At 34.4% G+C, this 17,698-nt stretch overlaps 1 protein-coding gene and 1 non-coding gene across 2 annotated transcripts; both read left to right on the top strand.

The window, feature by feature from the left end:
- Positions 1-6: 6 nt before the first annotated feature.
- Positions 7-9,264, top strand: LOC105642427 (glycine-rich protein). The gene is made up of 13 exons (XM_089724077.1): positions 7-344; positions 1,107-1,342; positions 1,670-1,735; positions 1,857-1,935; positions 3,406-3,485; positions 3,572-3,595; positions 3,977-4,101; positions 4,819-5,035; positions 5,144-5,197; positions 7,018-7,064; positions 7,389-7,473; positions 8,426-8,489; positions 8,656-9,264. The coding sequence occupies exons 2-13, from the start codon at positions 1,325-1,327 to the stop codon at positions 8,757-8,759; spliced, it is 963 nt and encodes a 320-aa protein (XP_089580203.1). The 5' UTR covers positions 7-344; positions 1,107-1,324; the 3' UTR covers positions 8,760-9,264.
- A 6,261-nt stretch (positions 9,265-15,525) lies between these two features.
- Positions 15,526-15,632, top strand: LOC119370674 (small nucleolar RNA R71). Its single transcript, XR_005178232.1, has one exon. It is a non-coding gene; the product is annotated as a small nucleolar RNA R71 (small nucleolar RNA).
- Positions 15,633-17,698: the final 2,066 nt, after the last annotated feature.

The following is a 17,698-nucleotide window of genomic DNA, read 5'->3' as shown; positions in this document are numbered from 1 at the left end:
CTACGACGACGATCGAGGAGAAGACAGAGAGAACAATGGGACCCATCGATCATCCCCCTCTTCCTCTTCTTCATCATCGTCTTCCAGTTCATCGTCCTCTTCGGCGGCTTCTTCTTCATCCAAGAGCAGTGATGATGGTGGAGAAAGCAGCACCGGTGGTAGTGGAAGCGGTAGCAGCGGAGGGGAAGAAGAGGAAGAGAATGGTGAAGAACCTGAAAATAATAAGTACTCTAATAATAGCAATTATAGGGATTATAATGATGAACAAGAAGATAGAGATCTTTTTGGGTCTGATAACGAAGATTATGTTAAAACCCTGGCCACTAGTCCTTATCCTATTCCTGGTAAGTTTATCTTATTCTGAATGCAAGTACCCTTTAGTTTGCTTTTCTTTAGATTGCATTGTTTGGTTACTACTGGTTCATAATTTTTATTTTCGCTTTTTCTTCTTCGTTTTGTTACTTTAAGTGAATTCGATGTTCCTTATGGTTTAATTGATTGTAATGAAAACTTTAATATTGGAATTGCAAATAGAAATTAGGATTGCCCTCTGTTTCTTCAGGTTTATCTTTTGGGTTATTCTGTTTCTGTCTGGGTTAGTTTTCATTTTTCATGCTGATTTATTATTAGGGAGTTTTTGTGTTATGTTCAAATTGATTATTTTTTTTATCTGGTCAAACAAGGTTAGTAACTTTGCAATGAACTTTTTTAGTGGTTAATTTGCTTGATTGAACATGTCAATTTGAGTTATAAAGTGCTCTTAAGACATTAAAGTTGAACATCATTGTGTAGTCAGGTGAATATTCTTTAGAACAAGAAGTAATATGGTTGCTTTTGCTTTTAGTGAAGCATGCAAAGCTGCATGTTTGTATAACAACAACAGCAACAACAACAACAACTAAGCCTTAATACCAAAACTAGTTGGGGGAAAGCTGCATGTTTTACTGTGATTAATTCTCACAACTTTGCTGCTTTGAAAAGAAAAAAAATAGTTCTCTCCTTTGTACCTTGTATAAATGGATCGACTAATTCTGACTGCTTTTATACATTTTTCTCTCACTCCCTCTACAAATATTCATTTTTCCTTGGCAAAATCTCTTTTGTAGTGTTACCAGTCATACGCAATAGCAACAACCAGGGTGGTAGAGGGAACTTTGGACGTGGCGGTTGGCAAAATGATAGAGGAGCAGGCCTCCTTCCCCGACCTGGATTTCCTCCACGACAAGGCTATGGCTATGGTTCCAAGTTTTCAAATGGCCATCGTGATGAACGGTTCGTTTCAGAGCTGAAGTTCTCAAAGAGTGAAGAAACATTGTCGAGGAAAATGGTTGCTTTTCAGGCGGTAGGTTTATGTATATTTTGCAATGTATTGTAATACACACACGCACACAAACACACACATATATACTGCAATGCCTCGACCTAGATCACCTAGATCTTAAAGATATTATGATTGGTAGTGTGTCGTTGATTGTAAATTTGAGCTACCTGGGGCTGCTCTTTTATTTGATTTGTTTGCATTATGATCTTGTTTGTGTTACTTTTAGTCATTGGTTAAGGTTACCTGTCTATTTGTATTGGTATATCCAGGGTGATATTTTGATGTATTATTTATTAAAACTTACAAATCATTATTTGCTCTATTGACTTTTTGAATTTAATCTTGTAGCCTTTTGAACTCAGTTGCTACAGTCGTGTAGAAAGTGGAGATGTTTACTTTGATGATCGCAGCTTGGTAAGCCTTTTCTGGACCAGTTTTGCCAATGGGTTCTATTACTTCATGAGGTTCCATTCTTATATGATAGATTGTGTTTATGATTTGCTCATTGATATCACACTCTATTGCACATTGCTAGAGGCTTTTTAAACGTTTTATCTCTGAAGACATTGGAGCTGACCTGAATGAAGGCTTCGATACTTTCATTGAGAAAAAAGGTATGGCTTATGTCTGAAAATTGTAACTGTATGTTTCCACAATTCATAATGAGTTATGATTTGTGGTAAAAAAAGATAAGAAACATCTTTTGATGTAAATACGTCTAGGATGTGTGTCTAATCTCTCTCTTTCTCTCTCTCTCTCTCTCTCTCTCTCTCTCTCTATATATATATATATATATATATATAGTGTATTAAAGGGGGCTAAATATCACTCACTGTGCTTGAACTTCTTATAAATGTGTGTTAACAATTTTGGATTTTGATTTTGTAACATAAAAAACTCCAAACATTAATTACCAATAACAATAAAGCCATTTGGACCTTTCTCCATTAGAAACTGTGAATTGAAAACTTAAGTGGATGATTGACTTAAAATATTCTCTTCCTTGCCTAATGGATGCGCCATATCTCCTTGTTCTCTCCCCTCTCTTTTCATCAACTCGTTACTCATCACTTTACTCTCTTTCCGTCTTGCCATTTTCCTTTTCTATCTCCATACACCTCTTTCTAATTTACAATCCATCTTAAAATTATTAGTTTTAATATCAAAGTTGACATTATCAGTCAAAGATGAATAAGGAAGTTGTCCAATCATCTCATAAACTCCTCATCTTAACACCTTTTCATGGACCAATAAAGTTGTGCCACTGCCATCATCAACAATCAGATTTGGTCCATTGCCAGGACCAACTTAAAAGCACGCTAGGCTTATAACAACCAATACTCAAAATTGTGTCGTTTCTGGTCAGAAGAAAGCAATGACATCACAAGCAATGATGGTGATGACGACAACGTAATTTTAATTGTTGAAGCTGTTGAAAGAGCACCAATGGATGGCAGCACCTAAGACATTAAGGATTCAATTAAAACAGCAGTTTGGATAGTCATATCATATGGCGAAAGTCAGCGATTGTGATGCCTTCGAAATGCTATGAAGGACAGTATTAGGTTGCCATAAGAAGAGGATTTTAGACTTGGGGGAATTAGATCTCGAGAGCCAATTATGCCCTCAGACATGCTCTTGATATTGTACTCATCACTAGTGGTTTTATTCACTGCCAATGCCATTGGCGAAGACTTATCTGGGTTTGGATTTGAGATTTGTTAGAAAGAAGAAAGAAATGGAAAACACACACTTCGATTTGATTGTGCTAGGAAAGAGAAAATGTGAACAAGAGAGAGGAGAGAGAAAGGGGGCAAAGAGAGGAGCAAAACTTTATGATGTAGCATGTTCGTTAGGCTTGGAAAAGAATATTTCAAATCAATGTTGCATTACATAAGTTTTCTGTCACGTATTTAACAGAGAAAGTCCAAAGTATTTTTATTGTTACTGTAATTAACATTTTTTTTTTTTTTGCGTTACAAATTAAAATGTAGAGGGTGAGTGAAATTTAGCTCATTAGAACAATGATATGTGCAAGTAACTCTTTTCATTTTCAATTGTTTGAAATGATTCCTTTGGACTAGATTTGGGCTCTGAAGGTTTTGGTGACCTTCTTGGTTGCATAAGGGACAAAAAAATTCCACTTCAAAATATGCATTTTGTGGTAAGAATTATCCTTTATCATTTGTTTGTGTTTGCTATAATTTTTTGATGAAGGCTAACAACGAAAATTTGTTTTTCTTTGCTCAGACATTTCGTAACAACCTCAATAAGGTAACCCTTATTTTTCCTATTTTTAATTAATATTTAGTGGATAATTTCTTGTAACCACTATTTTAAAATTAGAACTAAAAATTTTTGAAGATTATAATGACATCCTTTGTAAATGGTTTCCCGTGATGACATGATATTTCTCCAATGATAAGTTTAGGATGAACATTTACATTTACATTGACATTCCAAACCGCAAACAATTATAATTCTGGCCTTAAGTGTTGTAATTATATCAACCGATTAGAAGGAGATATATTTTTGAAAAAGATATGTTGATTTGTGTTATGGCTCAATTGTAGAGACTTGTATGTAAATTATTAAAACATATGTTCAATTGGCCATTTTTTGATAATCTTGATTATATAGTTTTTTTTAATGCAGATTTTGGCAACTGCTTATATTCGACATGAGCCTTGGGAGATGGGGGTGCATAAAAGGAATGGGGTTGTTTATCTTGATGTACACAAATTACGAGAAAGGCCACAAAGTGAATTGGAACGTCGAAGGTACTAACTCCCTAATATCTGTGTTAGCAAATGCATGTGTACAAGTTCTTAGGCTATGTTTTGTGAGAAGGATGAAAAATAAGAAGGAAAGGAATCTATTAATATGAGTTAGATATGTTAATTGGCATGAAAGAAATGTACTTCAACTTATAAAGGTCAAGATTCGTTTCCTTTCGTTTCATTTCCTTCCTACCAAACACAGCCTTAGCCTGCAAGGAAATTGAAGGTTAGAAAAAGTGTAAAATTAATGGTGCAATGGGATGTGGCACGCTCCCTTGTCTGCTATATTCATAGATGCTTACTAGACTAAATTATAATTTAAAGTTTTTGCTCACATTGTCTGTAATTATTTATGGCTAGTTAAATTGTTATTTTGCTCGAACCATGGATGAAAAAAATGTTGTACAATTATTTAGGAAATGCAAACTTGGTGACGTGGGTAATTTCTTGGTGCAACTGTTGGGAAAGTGGGCTCTCTTTTGAAGTAACGTTCTTATGAATTATCTTTTAATGTAACATAGGAAATAAATGTTTTAGTGAAGACTGGGAAGAAATGGAAAGTGAAGCTAATGAGCATGAGAAACTTTGAATGATAGTTCCATTCTGCTAGTTATTTTTGTTGATGGAGGTTTGCCATTCAGATTTAGTTGTAATTATTAATTTGACACGAGCAATGTAATTTGACTAAATGCAGTGGATCTGATTTTGTCGTCTCAGATGTTATTGGGGATATTGTTTTGAGAGCCTAGCCACGGAAGATCCAAACAGAGCTGATGGGGAACGAATACATCATGTAGATGCCAATGTTGAATACTGTTCTGTGTTTAAAACCAAATTAGGTGCTCATCGCATTCTGATGGGTGCTGAAATGGATTGTTGTGATTCAACTGATGATGGGAAAAGGTTTTATGTGGAGTTAAAGACTAGTCGTGAGGTTTGCATGTGTGTTTCATGATTTTCTTATTTTGTTCATTTATACTGATCTTTACTTTTTAATCTTTGCTTTACTTGGATAACATGTAAATTTCCATCTTCTATGCAGCTGGATTATCATACTGAGGAAAGATTTGAGAGAGAGAAATTGCTCAAGTTCTGGGTAATTAGCTTTGTAATATATTCATTTTTCCTTTTGCCATTATCATTGTCTCTGTTCTACATTTAATGATAAATTTTCTTTTGCATTCATCCTTGGAGATTTGCATACTGAATCTCATCAGTCATACAGTCATAGACTGTTGGTGTATAATTATTGCTTTTCAACACATTAGAATGGTTTCATTCCTGAATCCAGATATATTGAAAGGCTTCTCTTCACAATTATTTGCATATTTTTTTTCACCTGGCAGAAGTGACCTTTTTATTAGATCTTATGATTCTAATGGCTTTTCCTTCTGAAGGAAAATGAATATTTTTCTAAATGCCAAAAGTAATTGCCTATTAGGCACCATTTGGTATAAATTATTTTAAAATATATAATTCATTCAAATGAAATATATCTAGAATTCATTGACATATGAATTTTTATGTTTGTTATGGTTGGCATAACATGTGGATTCTGTAGAACTTATGTTTGGTTTAAATTTAGAATTCAATGTCAATATGTGATAATTGTCTAAAATACTCTTGAAGAAAAATAAGGAGTGAAAAATAAAATAAGAAAGAAAATGAAAATGTGAAAGAAAGAGGAGGGAGTGAGCAGAAGAGGAGAGATGAAAGATAGAAAAAGAGGAGAGGGTGAGAGAGGAAGAGGAGAGAGTAAGTGAGAAGAAGAGGAGGGGAGAGGAAAGATAGAAAAAGAGGGGAGGACAAAAAGATAAAGAGGAAGAGAAAGGAGGAGGTGAGTATTATTTGTCATATAAAATTTGTTTATGTAGGTTTTGGGGAATTCATTTGAAATTCCATGAAGTTTGATGGGATTTGATTTAGTTATAATCAAGTTCACATGATTGAATTCATGGAATTGAAATGAACATTTAACAAACCAAACACTCAACTGGAAATTTAATTGAATTCCACTGCATTTCGTAGAATTTATTTATATCAAATGGGACGTTAGTTATTTGTGTTTTAATGGAAGTGTAGAAAACAATTATATGTAGTGAGTAGTGTTGTGAGGTTAGTTATTTATGTTTTAATGGAAGTGTAGCGAATAGTTTTGTGCTGGCTGTTCTTTGTGAAACAGGTAGAAGTCCAATTAGCAATTTGCATGATGTGCATGTGAAATAACTTGACAAAAGAAAGTATTTGAAAATAGTTCAAAGAAAAGCTTTAAATTCTCGATCTTCACCATAGTTTTCCATAAACTTCAAGTTATATTTTAGTGAGTCTCTTATGAGTACACTTTGAATGTTCATTGTTCGGATTCACCAACTATAAATTCACCATGATGGGTAAGGAAAATTCAGAAATGGTTGAGAGTAAACAACTGACATCTTGGGATGGTTAAATAACTTTTACTGACTGCAAGTTGATGGGTTGCTGTCTTCACCTTGGATTGGACTTTGGTTTGTAAATCATTTGCATGTCAGCAGCCCATGTTTACATGATCGTACCTTTGAATGAGGGACTTGATTTTTTTTTTTTTTTTAATGCTAGTTTTTTATTTAGGCTGGATAGGTTCATAGTTTCTCTTTGAAATTTAATTTCAGGTGTCATGTAATCTTGATATGTTTGAAATTGCCATTAACTAACACTATTGCAACTAATATTGTTTCATGGCACAAACAATATCTTTAGTTTTTGCATAATTTATTTTGTCAAAGTTCTACTTTCCTATTTGGTCAGTCTAGAATGTATTTCCATTTTGTTGATGCATTTTCCTCATGTGGTGTTAGGTTTTTTATTTTCCCCTTTTTTTTTGGGTTCGTTCATAGAATTACGTCATGATGACAAACTTGAATGCTTCATCTGTTGCAGATTCAATCATTCTTGGCTGGGGTTCCTTATATTGTTATTGGATTTAGGTAATTTTTTACTTTTATATCATTACATCTTATAGCTTGTCATGCTGATTGTGCTACTTCAGTTTTATCTTTTATCTTGAACTTAGTAAAGCTAGGTTCATGTATTTGGAGAGATTGGATTTTACAAATTAATTAGATGGAAATGAAAAGGTTGTAATTTTCGGAGAAAACTCATAATTGTGATGTCAGTGCTGTAGCTTTAGTGATAATGTAATATTAAGTATCACAGCTTCTCTGTCTCTCCCTTCCACCTGAAATGCGTAAAAATTGCTCTATGCAGAGAGCTTCTTCAGTAAAATTATCTTTTATTTTTCTTTTCTGCAGAGATGATGCAGGTCGACTTGTCCGCACTGAGAGACTTACAACTAAGGACATAACAAACAGAGTAAAAGCAAAGAACTATTGGCAGGTTAAATCTTGTTATCCTACATAAGCACCTCTTCGAATATATGCTGCCAACCTTCCCCACCCCCCCACCCCAAAAAACACCACACAATATATATAATAAACATCAGCAGGGGAACTGGGGCAGTTGCACTTGCACGGTTCTCCTGCTTTATGAGAATAAGCTGGCTATTCGGGTCATGTTGGCATTACAACTGATTGTGTTTAATTGTGTCATTTTAATCATTAGCTGATTCACAAAAACCCTTAACCCGAAAACACGATCCATTTATCATACAGGTTAAACAGGTCAACCTGCATAGCCCTTTAGTCAAAAAATATATAGAAATATAAACTTCAATATTGCTTATATATAAAAAATCATATTTACACGGGTTATAACAGTTCATAATATAAAATTAAATGGGTTATAAGAGGTCATTATCGGGTTAGGCAGGTTAACCTGTTTAAGTCATGATTTGAACTGTGTCATAAATGGACTGAATAGGTTGACCTGTTAATGATTTAAATCGGTTTATGCCCAATCTAAACCTGCCTAACTTTGTGTCATGTCGTTTAAATTGATATGTCTGAAATTATAACCTCTATCTGAGAGCGGTTGTGGGAGGCGCTGCTGGTGATATAGAATGCACATGAAGTTTGGAGCCTCTTTGAAATTTTGAAAAAAACAGTGATGAACCTTTAGCATACTGGTATTTTGCCTTGTTTTTATGAGGATGTTGCTGAATCAAATGCTCTTTTGGTAACTTTGGCAGCCTGCCTTCGGAATGGTAACAAACAAGTGTTGGTAGGGTGGAAAAGTTGTTACCTTGGTCTTATTGGTCATTTCAAAAGATTTGAACTTTGTTGTTAGCCTGTGCTATCTTATGTCCAATGTGCCCGCATTACAGACATTTATGAGACCTATGTGTTTGGAGTCGCTCCTTTATCCTGATTATCATGAAATTTATTGGCAGGGAGGTGTATGCCTAGCATTTGCAGATGAGGTACTATGCTGGCTCTATGGAACAGTAAAAGAAAGTGAGTGCATAAACCCTTGTTTCTGCTTCTCTTTTTAAGTGTTTTATTGCAGTGCTAAAACTATGCTTGATGACAGAAAGAATGTAACCCCGTTTTTGAGTGAGTCAGATTTGTTTTTGCGCTCTTTTCTGCAACTAGTTGACTTATTTTGATTGTGTTGTTCCAGATGAAGATTATATTTTGCAGTTTGCTCCGCCTTACACACGCTTGGAGCTTCTGCAAGCCCAATCTTGTCCAGATGCAATTACAAACCATGTTTTGCAATTGTAGAACATTTCTTTAAAAGTGAATATAGTTAAATTTGCTGAAATAGGTGGAAATTTTTTAATTACATTTTACAAAACTAATTAATTCAAATTTTTATGACAATTACTCTGAGTTGAGAATATTTAGTTGGTGAGATGGAAGCACTGGCCAGGGAACTTGACCAAGGAGCCTCTGTGCAAGTCGCCATGACCATCCTTGTACATTTCTCACACCATCGCCGCCACAGCCATCGGATCTTTATTTTCTCTCCTAACAAGCCAACGGTTCTTCCTTTCTTCGTTGTATTGCAATTTCGGGTTTGGTCCAGGCCAAGTGCATTCGTATTTGTTACTCGTTTTTCCCTGAGGTCTCTTTTGAGGTTGTAGGTTCAGTTCTTTGATCCTTTTCTAGTTTTTCCTATTTTATTGTGTATTTAGTAGTCTTGTATTCATTGATTAGAAAATGGAAACAGTTCATAAACTAATTGTATTTGACTTTTTACCAGTTATAGGATACGACTTGCATGATAGTGTTCGGTCCAAAATTGGTTGTGGATCCAATGGTCTATGTTTATTAGGAGTGTCTTAACGTAGGTGGATAAAGGGGTCGGGGTTTGTTTGGTCTTGAAAGAAGGGGATGAGAATAAAAAGAGTTTAGGAGGGAAAAAAAACTAAAGATGAGAGAGACGAGAGATACAAAAAATTAGGGGTTTGGAAAAGTAATGAGATATAAGGTGACTTGAATATATAAGAAACACGTTTGATTATATCAATTCGCGTGTCGTTTACAATGGAATCACTCTATTTATAAGAATTTTAGGAGTGCAACCCAAGTAAGAAATATTCTCGAATGTACAATTTACATGATTAGATCCCATACCCGAATACCTCCCCTAGAAATGTTTTCTTCTTTTCTTCTTTGGCTATTGTCTGGGCTCGTGTACTTGGGTCTTGATGATGGGGTCGGTGTCAACAATGCCCATGTGTACATGGGTCGCTATTGGATTGTCATTGGGAACGCATGGGCACTTCAGGAGCTGACCCTTTTACTGTAGCTATTCTGTGTTGTACCCGAGGTCGCTATTGGATTGTCATTGGGAACGCATGGGCACTTCAGGAGCTGACCCTTTTACTGTAGCTATTCTGTGTTGTACCCGAGGAGTCGATCTCCGTTTGAATGCGAGGTTTTTGGATAATCAAAGCGTTGGTCTCCCTATTCGCTCAGCTATGCTTCTTTGTCATTAATGTCCTTGACTTTTTGCTTTTTCGACCCTTTGACTTCCTTGGACAGGCAATAGAAGGGTAGGGACCTTGTACTCTTTTGTCATCATCTTCCTCTTTGGTTCCCTTTTTTGACCATTCTCAACGATTTCAAACGTTCAACTGATTAAGCCTTTTAAGCAACTTTGCTTCAATCCTACGAGTCTCCAACTCGAAATTGTCTGAAAATCTTTCTTTCATCTGCTTAAGTGACTCATGTTTATTCGAATCTTCATTTCGGTCGGTTAATCCCCTAATATTCCGGCCGTTTTCGTATGGAAGGAAGCTTATCTCATAATTTTCATTAACGCGTCTCCTTTAATGCCTAGTTCAGAGATCCACTGATTAAACAGTTTCTCATTCTTAATTTCGAATATGTATGAAATTGTCTATCTCAGTGGGTTTTTTCAGTCATTGGGAACCTAGCAAATTCTCCCTTTCGAAATGCAACAAGTGCATATCTCCATTCATTATTTTTGTTTAGTCATGATAGTACCAGACTTAACAATAAATACTCCGAGGGACGGAGGGCTTCATAGTGAGCAATAAGACCATACTCGTTGAAGGTACGAAGACAACGCTTAAGTATAGGGGTCGACCATTCTTAGAATATGATTTTGATTGTAAATTGGCCGATCAAGATAGGATTCTTGATGCAGATCGATCATTAGATGGTAATGAACTTTTCTTCTAATAAAATGTCTTTTTTTCAATATGTATTTCGTTCATTTTTTATTTAGCACTTGAACGATCGATAATTAATTGCTTCTATCTTTTGACGAAATCCAGTCCTTTCCATATTAAAGAAATATATTTTTCAAGTATGTTTCATTAATAGATCCATCGTGAATTTTTCCTTTAATTAAGTCACATAATTAATAGAAGTTATATAATATTTTTTTCAAACATGTCAACCATTTAATTAAGTCACATAATATTGCTAACCACTCAGTTCTACCATTTAATGATATCAAATATATGTAGTTATATATTCACATACAAAAAAAGCCAATATCATGTGTTTATAAAGGTTACTTCTAGAATAACAATTATATTACTAAATTCCAAGATTATTTCACAATAATTATTTATTTGCTTTAGTTAGTACACTTGGTTAATTTAAGTCACGTCGTTCACTTATTTACGTGTTCATAAATTTCCAAGTATTCACCTAAGTAATATTTAAATTCCCTTAGTCATTTTCCAACTAAAACCTCTTTTATACTCTATAATTCTTTTTCCATACCTAATTCCTTGTACTAAGGTACAAGTGTTGATGCCTTTTCTCAGTCTCTTTCATCTCTGGCTAATCAAAAGATGATCTAAGAGCCAAAATAAATATTGTTCACTCCATCATTCCTAAGCCGATAATGATTAGTACTGTTATCTCCAGAGCTACAAGTGTTGATGCCAGAGCAATTTTTGAAATTTGACAAATTATCCTTTTCTCAGTCTCTTTCATCTCTGGCTAATCAAAAGATGATCTAAGAGCCAAAATAAATATTGTTCACTCCATCATTCCTAAGCCGATAATGATTAGTACTGTTATACTTTCATCAAATTATTGCAAATAAATTGGAGAAGTCAAATTAGAAATACTCTCTTGTCAACCTAAAGGACAAGTAATTGAAAATCTCAGATTTTGTAAACTTTTGAAGCATATATTTCTGCAATGAAATACTGAAAAAACCTCTAAAACGAATCCAGAATTTGGTTTACTCAACAACTATGCTAGGAATTGTACTGTTTCAAATCAAATTTCCTTATCTCCTTGTCTCCCAAAAAAAAAAAAAAAAAATAGCACAAAACCTGAGATAAACGATTAGCAAGGTACCGTACAATTCATATAATAACAGCCAAACGAAAATTAATTAAGAAAAAAAAAAAAAACTAATGAAAAGCAATATGAAACCAAAAAATTACTCTCTACATTACCGTACAAACAACAACCCAAACACAGAAATTCTTTTATAGAATAATGAACTTTCGCCCATTCCAAGATTGAAATCCAAATATATTGTTATTCATTGAATAGCTAGATAAATCAAATTGAGAATGAAGTGAATTTTGAATTAGGAAAGATGAGTTAAAATTATCATATGCAGAGAGAAGATGAAAAGAATACAGAAGAAGAATAATTTTGTCCAAACTTAAAAATTTGATCTGGTATTAACACTTTTAGCTCTGGAAATATAATTACCCTTCTACTAATTATAAATAGGCATTTTTAAAGTTAAATAATTTGAAAATACACATTTTTCACTTTTCAAGCAACTCACCCATTAATTCTTTCTAAGGTAAAGGCACTAAAAAGAATGGACAAATCCATATATTCATTTCTAATTCAATTGATTTTTATTTCCACAATCATAAATTCCCAAAGTTTTCATATTTCCCTTTAAGTTGCCCTAAAGCCCTTATTTACATAATTTCAGTTATTACACAATAAACTCAATCAAATTCTAATTAATGCCCAAGGAAATTAAATTAAGGAATCAAAGTCCCATATCACAAATCCTAACTTAGTTTAGTCCACATCCAACATTCTAAGTCAAATATCATTTCTCATTCTGTTGGTTCTTTTTGGGGACAGAGCAACGAATCTGTTAGCTGACAGCTTCAATTTTGAATTGTAGGCATGCCAAGCGTGTGAAGTACATCAAATGAAGAAATAAAAGTGTTCTTGGTCTGACTTCTAGACTGTGGATTTGGATCCACGATATATGCTTCACCAGTTGTGAAATTAAAATAAATTTGAAATAGATGCAAATACTCTTTGTTAAAATCAAAAGGAACATCCTTAATTAATAAATTATAAAGCGGTTTCATGATTTTTGAGAAATCCTTGATAAATCTCCTATAGAAACGTGCATGACCAAGAAAACTCCTTACTCCCTTCATTGAATTTGGAGGTGGTAGCTTGTCAATTACCTCAATCTTAGCTTTGTCCACTTTAATCCCTTTTTCTGAGATTTTATGCCTTAAAACAATACCTTCACTAACCATAAAATGACATTTTTCCCAATTCAAAACAAGATTAGAATTCTCACATCGCTGTATTACTAGAGAAAAGTTATGGAGACAAGAATCAAAAGAAGAACCAAACATAGAAAAATCATTCGTAAATATTTCAATGAATTTTTCAACCATGTAAAAAAAAGAGGACATCATACACATTTGAAAAGTCGCATGTGCATTACACAATCCAAAAGGCATTCTCCTATAAGCAAAAGTACCATAAGGGCAAGTGAAAGAAGTCTTTTCTTGATCCTCGGGAGCTATAGGTATTTGAAAATATCCTGAATAACCATCTAAAAAACAATAGTAAGGGTAGCCTGCAAGTCTTTCAAGCATTTGATCAATAAAAAGGTAAAGGGAAGTGATCTTTACGTGTTGCTTTGTTCAACTTTCGATACTCAATACACATACGCAAACCTGTGTTAGTTCTAGTAGGAATTAATTCATTATTCTTGTTAGAAATAAATGTCATACCTCCCTTCTTTGGATCAACTTGAACGAGACTTACCCAACTACTATCCGAGATAGGATAGATAATGCTAGCATCCAAAAGCTTTATGATTTCAGCTTTGACTACTTCCTTCATGTTTTGATTTAATCTCCGTTGATGCTCAATTGTAGGTTTGTAGTCTTCTTCCATCAAGATCTTGTGCATGCACACACTTGGACTTATCCCTTTCAAATCTAAAATCGACCATCCTAAAGTCTTCTTATGCTTTCCTAGAACCTGCAATAACCTTTTCTCTTAATCAAGTGATAAGTGAGAGGAAATAATAATAGGAAAAAAGTTGTTCTCACCTAAGACTGCATATTTTAAATGGAAGTTGTTTTAATTCTCACTTCGGTGGTTCACTTACTTCCTCACCTTTGATGCTTTGATTATTAATGTCACGTTTATCAGTGGTCACTTTATTTTTAACATTCAAGTTTTCTTTTACATAATCATCAATAGCATCAATTCTAAAGCAATCATTATAATCCATAGGAAGCTTACAAGAATTAAGAACATAAAAAACAACTTCCTCTTGACCTACCCTTAAGGTTAACTTACCCTTATAGACATCAATCAATGCTCTTGCAGTTGCAAAGAAACGTCTTCCAAGGGTTAGGGATCCTTCTCTATCTTCATCAATGTCAAGAATAACAAAATCAACAGGAAAAATAAAATTACCTATCTTAACGAGCACATCTTCTACAATTCCTCTTTGATATTTGATTGATCGATCCGCCAATTGTAGAGACATTCTTGTTGGTTTCAGCTCTCCCATCCCTAGCATCTTGAAAACTTCATAAGACATAAGATTAATGCTTACACTAAATCTGCTATAGCTTTTTCAAAATCAAGATTTCCAATATTACAAGGGATAGAAAAACTTCCTGGATCTTTTAACTTTGGAGGCAATTTATTTTGAATGATTGCACTACACTCCTCTGTTAACATTATCGTTCCTTGATCATCGATCTTCCTTTTCTTGCTCAGGATCTCCTTCAAAAATTTTGTATAGCTGGGCATTTGAGTAAGGGCTTTAGTAAAAGGGATGTTTATTTGAAGCTTTTTGAAACATCAAGAAACTTGAGGAAACTCTTACCATCTTGTGATTTCTTGAGCCTTTGTGGAAAAGGAACAGGTGGAACATAAGGTTTCGCTTCTTCTTTCTCTTCAAGGTCAATGATGGGGATCTTTTTCTACTCTTTCTTTTTGTCCTCTTTCCTGGGTGGATCCTCCAATTGTTTGCCATTTCTCAAAGTGATAGCTTGTACTTGTTCTTTGGGATTTTTCTTAGTGTTATTAGGTAACGTACCTTGAGGTCTAGAAGCCATCATGTTAGCAAACTGCCCTAATTGAATATCCAAGTTCCTTATCACAGCTTGTTGGATTTTATGATTTTCTCGAGTTTCATTCATGAAATCCATATGAGATTTAGAGAGAGTAGTAAGAAGATCATCATGAGTCTTCTTCTCTTGAGAGGGAAAACCTAGTGGTGCTTTCAAGGCATTGTTTGGATGCTCATAAGAAAGATTAGGATGATTCCTTAACCTATTAGCATAAGAGTTAGAATATGGGTAGTTCTTTCTTCCTTGATTCATCACATAGTTGACTTGCTCCAAAGTTTGTGGATTTAAAGAATCCAACATGCACTCTCCAATTCCATGTTGTCCATTACATCTGTCACATGCTTGCATAATAGAATTAATGGAGTTAGTAATCAATAAATTCAACTTCCTCACCATATTGTCCACTTTGGCATTGAGTGCGGTAATGGCATCAATCTCATAACCTCCTGCAGGCTTCTTCCTTTCAGAGTTATTTTGATAATGGCTATTGCCAATCTCATAAACTCCTGCAGGCTTCTTCCTTTCAGAGTTATTTTGATAATGGCTATTGCTTGCCATCTTCATATGCCTCATCAATTTCCTTTCTTTCAAAAGATCCACCAGCAACTGCATCAAAAGTAATATTTATATTAGGAGATAATGCATTATGAAAAGTTTGTACCTTTAACCACTTGGGTAGGCTATGACGTGAGCACTTCCTCAATAGGTGCTTAAATCTCTCCCAAGCTTCATACAAACTCTCTTGATCCTGGTGGGCAAAAGTTATTATCTCATTTCGAAGCTTTTTGGTTTTTGACGATAGAAAGAATTTCGCCAAAAATCTCTGAGCTAGTTCCTCCCATGTAGTAAAACTTCCAGTAGGGCAGATTGTAACCAAGACCTTGCTTTGTCCCTTAGAGTGAAAGGAAACAGTCTCAATTTTATGGCATCCTCAGAAACTTCATTTTGCTTGAATGTATCGCTAATCTCTAGGAAATTTATGATATGGGCATTAGGGAACTTCACTGGGCAGAATTGAGGTGGAAAACGTTTGAATAATTGCAGGTTTGATCTCAAAATTGTTAGCTTTCACCTAGGCCTAGTGGTACTTGAGGTGGTTCCATTAAGAGAAGGAGTTGTGTAATCTCGCAAGGTGCAGACATGAGGTTGATGTGTTTTATTATTATTATTGGGCTGTGGTGGCATAATTTGATGCCCTCCTAGGAGAGGTTCGTCCCCTGTTTCTAAATCATTAGCCATATCTGCTTGTTGTTCTTGTTCGCTTTCTTATATTCTCCTAGTAGCGTTGTTCCTACGAAAAGTCTTTCCAATTTCTGGATCAAAGACTAAGGGTTTAGTTCTACATGATTTTCTTTGCAAAAACACCTGAAATATTATCTAGAAAAAAAGTAAAAGTAATAATAAAAATAAATGTCTAAATTAATAATAGATTAATTAGTATTGATATTGGTAACGCCAATCCCTGGCAACGGCGCCAAAAACTTGACAGGTTTTTTCACAAGTACACGAAATCACAACAAATAATAAATAATGGGTAGAATATCGTCCCACGAAGATTGTATACAAAGTACTAAAATTGTGTTAATCTACTATTATTTAAACATAATAAGGAGAATTATTTTAAGAAAATAAAATAAAAATAAATCAAGCAAGACAATTAGATAAAAAGAAATCAAGGATTAAAAGTTACTAAGGATTTTGATTTCACTTAATTCTATTCAATTTATTTTATTAGTTTGATAATCAATTTTATTGTTTCAAGTAGGGAAAACAACCCTAAATCACTAACAAGCTCTCTCGATGTATTGTTATCTATTTTACCCAGTCTAATTACCTATCTTCCAATAGCGCAATCAAACATGAATTAAATCATTAAGTTTTATAGTTTGTTTATGAATTCATAACCTAAGGTTGTTAAGTTATGAAAACTGCCCATGAGTCAAACCATATAGCTTCCACATCAAGTTATTATTCTCATGTAATTTATTATCTTCTTCATATAAAAAACCATTCTCTCGATAGTGATTAATGAAATAAATCAATCCAGGGGAGAAACTTTGCCTAGAAGCATTCAGTTCAATAATAAATTATACTTTGAACAAAGAAAAATAAATTTAATATTATAAATTGAAATCGAAATTAAGCTACATCAAATCCCTAGTATGAGAGTTTAGTTCGACATAGTAATTAAATAAAACTCAATTAGACTTTTAAATAATTTCGTAAAGAATAATAAACAAAAGAGAGTTTAGAAATAAAAACTAGTCAACGAAAAGTTTGAACAACTTCCTCGAATCTTGACACCAATCTTGAGCACGTGAAGTCTTGAAGAGAGAAAACTATATAGAAAATAATAGAACAAGAGATGGAATATGACAATTGCATCGACCCCCAATAATGGCTAGTCTCTCTCTTTATATAGACTTTCTAGAATATCTTCGTGTTCGTTTAGGAAAGTGGATCTCTATTGAGTAAGAAATCTTTTTAAGCTAAAAAACGTTTAAGCTTTGTATTTCTTCCCAATTAGGACTCTTCCAGCGTCTAAATAGGATTTAAACTTGATTCGCACATAAAAAAAAGTATCTCATGCGGGTCCATGCAAGCAGCACAGGCTAGAACTGATGTTCTCTACCCAAGGCAAAATCTGGTATTTAGCACGGGCATGCTATTTGGCACGGTCTGGGTGTGCTAGGCTTTGAGTCCCCAAGGTGGTTGCAGCACAGGCCATGCTTGGATGAGCACGTTCAGAGATTGACCAGCTACTTGCAACACGAGCGCGCTCTCTGGCATGGCTTGGGTGAGCTAGCCTTTGGGGGACTTCAAAATAGTTACAGCACGGGCCGTGCTGGA

The sequence above is a fragment of the Jatropha curcas genome, chromosome 7 (genome assembly GCF_041381405.1).
Source record: "Jatropha curcas cultivar XTBG-Jc1 chromosome 7, XTBG_Jcur_1.0, whole genome shotgun sequence".
Classification (NCBI taxonomy): Eukaryota; Viridiplantae; Streptophyta; class Magnoliopsida; order Malpighiales; family Euphorbiaceae; genus Jatropha; species Jatropha curcas.
This window is presented reverse-complemented; position numbering and strand designations above follow the sequence as displayed.